We start from the raw sequence: 8,963 nt of genomic DNA on the forward strand, positions 1-8,963 counted from the left end.
CTGAGCCTAAAGTACAGTTTTAAGCATAGTTTAGAGAAACAATGGAATTGGTAGGGGACTCCCTACCTAGTAGCATCAAGTAGCAAATGGCCGGATGAGTTGTTAATAAGGAAATAATGACACGATGCATTTGAGAGAGAACTATTTTATTTAGACAATAGCAGGAGCGATGGATGACTGGTATATATATATATATGGTTGAAGGAGAACTCACATATTGTGTGCTGGCTCAAAAATGACAGTGAGTTATTGGAAATATAGGTACACCACGAGGCAGATAAAAGAAATAAGCTAAAAGTCTAGAACATTGAGGACAACTTATAACTGGACATCAAAATCAGCTAATAGCATGGCTGATGCCTTAGCAAGACAAGCAACAAGAAGGAATCAAGTGTTTTGGGGTTTGATTTCCCAGGGAGCATGTAAATAATATTTCTAAGAGTTAGGTGGCAATACTAGCCTAAACCAGAGGCATTTTGGACAAACTAAAGCTGTACATCCAATATACAAGAGAGAGAGAGAGAGAGAGAGATGAAAAAGAAAAAAAAATGAAAAGAGACCGGGTGGAAGTCACAATTATAAAGCATTCAACTTGCTAAAACAACGAAATTGTCATCAAAGTATAGCAAAACAATGGCAAAGCCAAAATCCACAGGTGAAAACAAGAAATAAGAGTTACCAAAATCGAAGAAGGCACATAATTTTGACAGATCTCGGTCACTTGAGTCATCATTATTACAGAACAAATTCATAAAATTCACATAAATTTCCTATATGGCCTCCGATAGTCCTCATCTTGCATATGCTGTCACCACCACAACAGAATATTAGAAAAAGAAAATAATAAGCCTACTTACTACAAAGGAAAATAGTTCACTTGAATTATACTTCCAACATGAAAGAGCATTTTATAAGAAACCAACTAGCACTCAAACATTGTCAGAAAGGTTACCAATTTGTTAGTGAATTAACATCAAACCAACTTAAATTACATGAAGCAATACATGAGAATCAAGATAAAGGCTAAACAGCAATTACGGTTTATTTTTTTAGGTAAGATTTTCAGCCCCATGCTCCACAAGTCATTTATTGCAATAATCAAAATGTAAGAAGCCCAGCCAAAATTTAAATGAAGAACTGATAATCAGAATAGGGTATTTAAAGTAAACTAAGTCAAATCCCTCTCAATTGGTTGAATTCTCTTCAATTAAAAAAAAAATGATAATTTTGCAATGTTCTTGCATGGCCAACAACTAGAATGAGGGGAGAAAACATTATATATTTCAACAAACTGAAATTGCACTACTGAAAGTAGAAACCACTGGTAGTTAACACTTTTTATAGTTTTTTTTTTTTTGTAAAAGGTAATGTAATTTTATTCAACTCAGAAAATCAAATACAAACTGAAATTCAGACCCAAGAAGGCAGTCTGAAAAACAGCCGGGATTACAATCTCCACTAGGAGCAAGACTGAAACAAATCGGGCAAGCTAAGATTTCTGAACTCCCCAGAAATGGAAATCCAAGAAATCAGTTTGTCCACTGCTCTCTGAATTACATCCTCAAGACCCTTAGATTTATTACAGAAAACTCTACTATTCCTTTCAGCCAAAATGGACCACAAAACAGCAGCAGGGATTGTCTTCCACATCAGCTTTCCTCTCTTACTTAGACCCTTTGATTTCCAACTACAAAGGTGCTCCTTAACCGATCTCAGCATGACCCACCTAACACACAACACTTTGAGAAAATGCATCCAAATCTGAAAGGAGAACAGACAGTGAAGACATAAATGATCTGTAGTTTCTGTGGCAGTCCCACAAAGAGCACAAGCTGAATCCAGAATTTGAATGCCTCTTCCTTAACATATTAGACCTGGAAAGGCATTTGTCTAGGGCCATCGTCCAAACCAGAAAATTAGATTTTGAGGGGCTCATAGAATTCCATATCTGACTAGCTGGGAAATCAGTATGCCTCACACTGCATAATTTAGCTGCCATGGACTTCACAGAAAAAACATCATTCGGCTTCAATTTCCAGCACCACTTATCATCCCTAAGAACATCTATCTTCTGCTTATGAAGGAGAGAAATCAACTCCACAAATTCTTCCAACTCCCAATCAAACAAATTCCTCCTAAAGAGAGGGGACCAAGACACTGAATCCTCAAGCAAATAGAAGTAATCAACCACAGTAGCCTCTTGGTTGACAGCACATCTAAAAAAAAAGGGAAAGAGCCAGCAAGGGGGCCATCCAAACACCACATACCCTTCCAAATTTTTGGTCTATCTCCTTTACCCACATTCACAGAAATCCCTTCCCAGAAAATAGGAAAATTTTTCATAATTCCTTTCTACAGAGAGTTGCCCCAAATTAGAGAGGGAACTCTAGTTCTCCAGTTTCCCCATTCCACCCCATACTTGTCAGCAATAAGGGATCTCCACCAAGTATTCCTCTCAGCCGAGAATCTCCAAATCCACTTGCACAAGAGAGCAGTATTAAAATTCTTCAATTTCCTTATTCCTACACCACCTTTAGCTTTAGGAAGACAAACATGGTCCCAATTAACCAGATGAACCCTGTTCTCCTCCTCCCAACCCCTCCAAAGGAAATTCCTCTGAAGCTGCTCCAATCTTTTAGCAACTCCAATTGGGAAAGGGATCAGGGAAAGGAAATAACTTGGCAGATTTGAGAGGATACTTTTTATCAAGGTCACCCTCCCTCCGAAAGAGGTATTTATCCTTCTAAGATGATAATTTCCTCTCCAATCTTTCAATGACTGGATCCCAAATCGAAGAAGAAAGCCAATTAGCCCCCAAAGGCAGACCCAAATACTTCACGGGGATATGGCTTTTGTTCAAATTCACCTTTAGCCCAGAAACCACCTCAAACCAGACTAAGATTCCAAAAATGAGTTCCAAGTACGACGGAGAAGCATCCACAAGGCACAAAGTATCATCAGCAAACTAGAGAATATCGACCTCCCCCCCCCCCCCCGAACAAATAGCAAAGCCCTCCCAACTGCCAGCATCAGCTACCTTCTTACAAAACAGGGTGAGGATTTCCATCACACAGATAAAAAGCAAAGGGGAAAGAGGGTCACCCTACCTCAGGTTGTGCAGAATTTGATCCAATTTCTCCATTTCTGCACAAAATTCATATGTTGCAATACCAAATCAATGCACCTCCGGTTAACATGATCATAAGCCTTCTCAAATTTTAACTTACAAATTAATCCTGGGACTCCCTCCCTTCTTCTTGAGTGAATTAATTCATTTGCAATGAGGACCGAATCAAGCATCTGCCTACCATGGACAAAGGCACTTTGATTATTTGAAATAACACTTCCTAACACCCCCTTTCATTCTCTCAGCAAGGACTTAAGCCAGAATCTTATAAAAACTGTGATGGAGACTAACTGGCTTGAAATCTTTGACATTAACAGCCCCTTCAATTTTTGGGATGAGAGTGATGAAGGTGGCATTTAAACTTCTTTGGAAAGAGGCATTATCATGAAAAGCCTAAAAAACATTCACAATGTCTTGATTTACAGTGTCCCAGCATTTAATGTAGAACAAATTGGTAAGGCCATCCGGTCCAGGCGATTTATCAGCCGCCAGCATGGAAAGTACAGCTTTAATTTCCTCCTCCGTGAAAGGCCTCTCAATGAATATCTTCTAATCTCCACTTAACTGCTTAAAAGGGAGATTTCTAGGAAAAGGTTACCATTTTTGATAGTCATATATAAGAAATCTGTTACCATTTATAAAAATGAGAATGAATCAATTTTCTTTGGTTGAACACCCTAATTTTTGTTACCAATTTTACCCTTTTTAATACATCTTTGAATTGACAACCAAACTCTCAACCTTCTATTTTGCCCCTACATATAACTGATACATATGACAGACACAGGTGTCCTAAAAACACAAATATGTGTATAGCAAAAGTTTACATGGTTTCTGTCAGTTTGCTTCTATAGTGAGCAGAAGCCACATGGAAAGAAGTGAGAACCCACTTCACAGATGTATTTGGAGGTGGTACTATGGAGATTATGATGTGAAAGAAATGCCAGGATATGATTTGATAACTTGATAATTTTGAAATTATTGAGGTTATTAATAGTTAAAAAATAACAATAATAATTTTTAAAATGGTTTTACAATTATTACAAAAAAACTATTGAAAATATTGATAATTCAATAATAATTATTGATAATTATTTTGTTATTCAAATTTTGATAATTTCATAATGATGGTAATTTCAGTAATTGCTATTATCAATTTATTAGTCATTATTAAAAATAATCACCTATAATTTTGACTATTAATAACCTCAATAATTTTGAAATTACCAATAATTTCAAAAATTATCAAATTATTGGATAGCAAAATTACTGTAAAAACTCAAATTTCCATAATTATAAAATTTCTGAAATAACAAATTGTTGAATAAAATTTTAATTTTAACAAAACTATTAAATAACAAAAGTTATTTAAAAAATTACAGCTATTATTTTTTAATTATCAATAATTTCCAATAAATTTGAAATTATAAATAATTTCTATGGGACAATTATAATTGTTATTATTATGTAACTATCATATTTGAAATTATTGTAACTATTATTATTATTTAATAACAGTTATTATTATTCAATATTTTTTGTTATTATTACTGATTTCTCATAATTACCCTTAAGGAAAATAGATAAAAAGAAAAAAATTGAAAATAATAATAATGATAATTTTAGTATTAAAATTAGTGCTATTATTAATTAATTATCAATAATTTTCATTTTTAATAAGAAAAATTACTGAAATTAGCATAATTATAAAATTACGAAATTATTGAATAAAAAAATAGTTATCAATAACTGTTTTGAATAACAAAATTTAAATAATTTTCAGTAATTTCTAATAATAAAACTATTGAAATTTACTTTAAATAATAGTAATTATTAGAATTAGCATCATTATAAATTATCAAATTATTAGATAACAAAATAATGGTTTTTGTATGGCATTTTTAGGGTGTTAGTAAGGATTTTCAATTTCTGTGAATTTTTGTACTGTTTTAGGAGGCATAGGAGGATGGTGTTTTGTTCAGAACACGAGTTAGATATCACAACTGAGGATTATGATATGCTGATTCAATGACAGACTTCAAGTTGTTGACACATGCATGGTAGAACAAAAAGATGTTCTAGCAATTCTTCAATTTCAAGCCAATTTAGCTCAAAATGTCCTATGAATAGATTCAGTTGATTGTAACACCCCATAAGCCCTAAACTTAGAACTTTTACTTGTTCTCTGCACCAATCTTTATTGTTTTTAGTAGTTGATGAGCTTTAAAGTTGATTGTATTGGGCGATTGTTTGCTATGAGCATTCATTGGGTTATTTATATATTCAATCATATTTTTTTCATCTAACCATGTAAAGCATGTCGGATTATAAGTAGTTTATCAAATTGGTTCAATTTAGCTTGGCCCCCACCCTGATGATTAGCTTATAATCTTAAATTGTTTGACTGTATGCTAAAGTTAGTTTATAAATTGATGGAGAATTGAGTCAATATTATTTTTGTGTATTGTTTTTCATACTTCAAACATACTTCAAATATATTATTTTAGCAATAATATGATAAATATACACGTGCATGCACCCAACTAGTTTTAGTAAAAGAAAATCAGCTCCATCCAGAATACAAGTCATGATTACTTGTTCAATAAATGTACTTTTTTCTGAAACTTTAGGATTATATGAAAGAAGATCAAATAAAATAGGGAAATAAGCAATTTCCACAAATCTCAGGGTGGAACCAAGCTTTGTTATTGGAAGGAACTAATGACAATTCTTGGGTAGAGAAGCTAACATATGCAGGAAGAGATAACATAAATCTAAAGTTGCAAAGATGACATTATGGATTAGAAAAAAAATGAAGAGGGTGATTATGGGGTTTTGTGGTTCTCATGCCTCTTTCATCACTGAGCACAAGATCTTAATAGGGCTCGAAAAATTATTCAAGAACGAACCAGACTTACAAACTTTAAGACCCAAAATAATCTATTTAGTTACAACATCAAGAAAAAGAAAACGATCAATGAGGTCGATCCGTACATGAATTGAGAAATTTAGGGGATTAAATGAATTAAAAACGGCACAGAGACAATTTGACATTATTAGATTGAATAAGGGGGTAGAATAGAGCTCAAATTGATTGTAGAGAAAGAAATAATATCACGCAGAGAGATGAGAAAAATTAGGTTTTCGTGATTACAAATTCTTTGACGATGCCCTTGTAGACGAGGATGGGGATAGCGACGCCGAAGATGCCGATGAGTGCTAAGTTGCGCCGGGTCCAACGGAAGTTGAGCTCCAGATTCTCCCTCGCCGAGTTCCAGTCCTCTATGTACCTGTTCTTGTGCACCTCCATTCCTCCCCCCATCTTTTCCTTCGGCTGCTGCAGTCTCTCTCTCTCTCTCTCTCATCACTTTGCTCTTTAATAATCCTCATGTTTCGTTCGTTTGGCTGTAGTGATAACCCTGACCTACGATAACAGTTTGACCGGTTTCTCATACAGTTTGGGCCATTCTATTGGGTTTACCCTAATTAGAAACCCATAATAAATATAATTTAAATAATAAATTGAAATGTTAATAAGTACATTTTCTCATACAGTTTGGGCCTTTCTATTGAGTTTAACCTAATTATATAAATTATACGTTTTCTCAAACAGTGCATCAAATTATAGGTTAAAAATTGAAACAAACAGCAATATATATATATATATATATATATATATATATATATATATATATATATAATAATTAAGCATATGTGTTGCATGTAAAAAATTTTCTTCATATTAATTACTTGAAATTTAGATATATCATAGTCAGGATAAAAATAAAAAATTAACAAAAGTAACATTACGATTAAAATTAAACTTAAATTTTTATTATTCAATTATGACATGATAGGGATGGATCATTGATCCACCATCTAGATAAGAAAATAACATTACTTTTGAATTAGTTTTAAATTAGGGAAAATTATAGTCGAAGCAGGTTGTCCATTTAAAATGAGGCTACAAGTTGATCCATAAAACAAAAAAAAACTCTGACAACTGGCTCTATATTTGAAATTATAAAAAACCCTCATCTTGTCATTAGAGGCTTATGTTGTTATTGCCAACATAGGACTTTTAATCAATACTAGATACAACAAAAAGCTTATTCAGAATTTGCCCTTTAATGTTGGGTTATTGAAAAATAAAAAATAGGGTTTTTAGTCTCTCTCTCTCTCTCTCTCTCTCTCTCTCTCTCTCTCTCTCTCTCTCTCTCTCTCTCTCTCATAATCATCTTTATCTGCTCAACGACTATGTGATTTGAAAATAAATAAAAATAATTTTTGATTTCTATATTTACGTTCTCGATATCAATTTGTCTCATCCTCTCTCTACCTATCGTTATCCCTCAATTTCTTTCATTCTCTTTCTTGGTAAATCTCTCATTTTTCCCTTATTTTTTATCATTCTCCTTTAATTTCTCTCCGGCTTCATCTCTTTTTTTTTTTTACGCAATTATATGGTATTAATCATATTGTATAAAAGAACATGAGACCAACTTGGTACGGTTCAAAAATTATTACACCAATTTGATAAAAATTCACAAGAAACTCTTGGCTATGAAATTTACACCAATTGGAGAACGATAGAGATTGAGGGAGAATGAAATATTGATCGAGAGGGAGAGGGAGGGAGAAGAATGAAAAAGATTGAGGAGAACAATAGAGAGAGAGAGAGAAAGAGAGAGAGACGTTTTGATTTGGCTACAGACCAAATATAAAAAGTGGGAGAGACAAAGGGAGTAGAAGATTGAAAGATTACTGTGAGAGTGAGAGATAAGGGAGGAAGAGACAGAGGAAGTGGGAGAGAAATTGAAAACCTATTTTCGGTATAGGTTTTTTGTTGTGTCCAACATTGAATAAGAGTCTCATGTTGGCAACAACCACCATAAGCCTCAAATGACATGGTAGGGGTTTTTATAATTTAAAATGTAGAGCCATTTGTTAGAGTTTTGTTGGTTTTTGGACCAACCTACAACCTAATTTTAAATGTAGAACCAACTTTAACTATAATTTTCCCTTTAAATTATATATTTCATTTACATTATATAAACTATTTTTTTACTTATCACACTTAATTTTGTTTGTCTATGGTATCATTTGACTTAAACCACTAATCCACCATCTAAAAATAAAAATTGTTTGATTTATAGGTTGACATGAAATTTTATATTACATTTCCATCATTGATAAAATTATTTCTTATGCATAAAACTTATTTTTGTTTGATATAATAAATGCACAATATCAGAGATGTACCCAATATTTTATTTTTTTTATAAATATATAACATTAGATATGTGCCCAAAAACCTTTACAATCAACAAGGGTAAAATGGAAAAATATTAACCTAAAAAAGTTATAGAACATGGAGACCCGGTTGGCTATAAACATGAGCCCCATACCCGGATTAGGTGACTTTTTTTTTGGACTTTAGAACCAGTTATTGGCCAAACCCATTATAACCAGTTTGCTATAAACAGGAGCCCTATACCCGGATTAACACCATAGTACCAACATTTGAATATCTGGTTTGTCCTCTAATCTCTGAGATGAATAATTTTGTTTAGAAATGATGGCTTCGATGTTAGAAAGGTTTTGGTCATGCTGACTTTGGTGACCAAAACCTTTGGCTTGCACATTTGATCTTCTTCTTTAAACTTGGTTTTTTTTACTTTCCTTTTCATAATTTGTTTGTTATATTCCGAAGAGTATGGGCAAAATAGATTTGCAAGCCCCAATCTCGAAATTATAAGAGGTGAATTTTATTTTAATTTCTTGTTTTCTTCCTAGATCTATGAGATGATGGTGTATAAATTTGGTGGTTCCCTCC

General features: G+C 33.1%; 1 protein-coding gene across 1 annotated transcript; it reads right to left on the bottom strand.

Moving 5' to 3' along the window:
• Positions 1-564: 564 nt before the first annotated feature.
• LOC148870063 (neuronal acetylcholine receptor subunit alpha-5) lies at positions 565-6,474 on the bottom strand. Its single transcript, XM_088973361.1, has 2 exons — positions 6,282-6,474; positions 565-805 (listed from the first exon to the last, which is right to left on the bottom strand). Exons 1-2 carry the CDS (start codon positions 6,447-6,449, stop codon positions 758-760), a joined length of 216 nt encoding a protein of 71 aa, XP_088829487.1. The 5' UTR covers positions 6,450-6,474; the 3' UTR covers positions 565-757.
• Positions 6,475-8,963: the final 2,489 nt, after the last annotated feature.

This window comes from Nelumbo lutea, chromosome 2 (assembly GCF_056320005.1).
Source record: "Nelumbo lutea isolate HS-2025 chromosome 2, American lotus-T2T, whole genome shotgun sequence".
Lineage (NCBI taxonomy): Eukaryota > Viridiplantae > Streptophyta > Magnoliopsida > Proteales > Nelumbonaceae > Nelumbo > Nelumbo lutea.

What these genes read in the sequence shown, in the direction of transcription:
- LOC148870063 (XM_088973361.1), bottom strand. Translation starts at nt 6,449, where the DNA reads ATGGGGGGAGGAATGGAGGTGCACAAGAACAGGTACATAGAGGACTGG. An exon ending in AGGGCATCGTCAAAGAATTT is followed by an intron (nt 806 to 6,281) that starts GTAATCACGAAA and finishes TGGTGGTGACAG; the next exon opens with CATATGCAAGATGAGGACTA.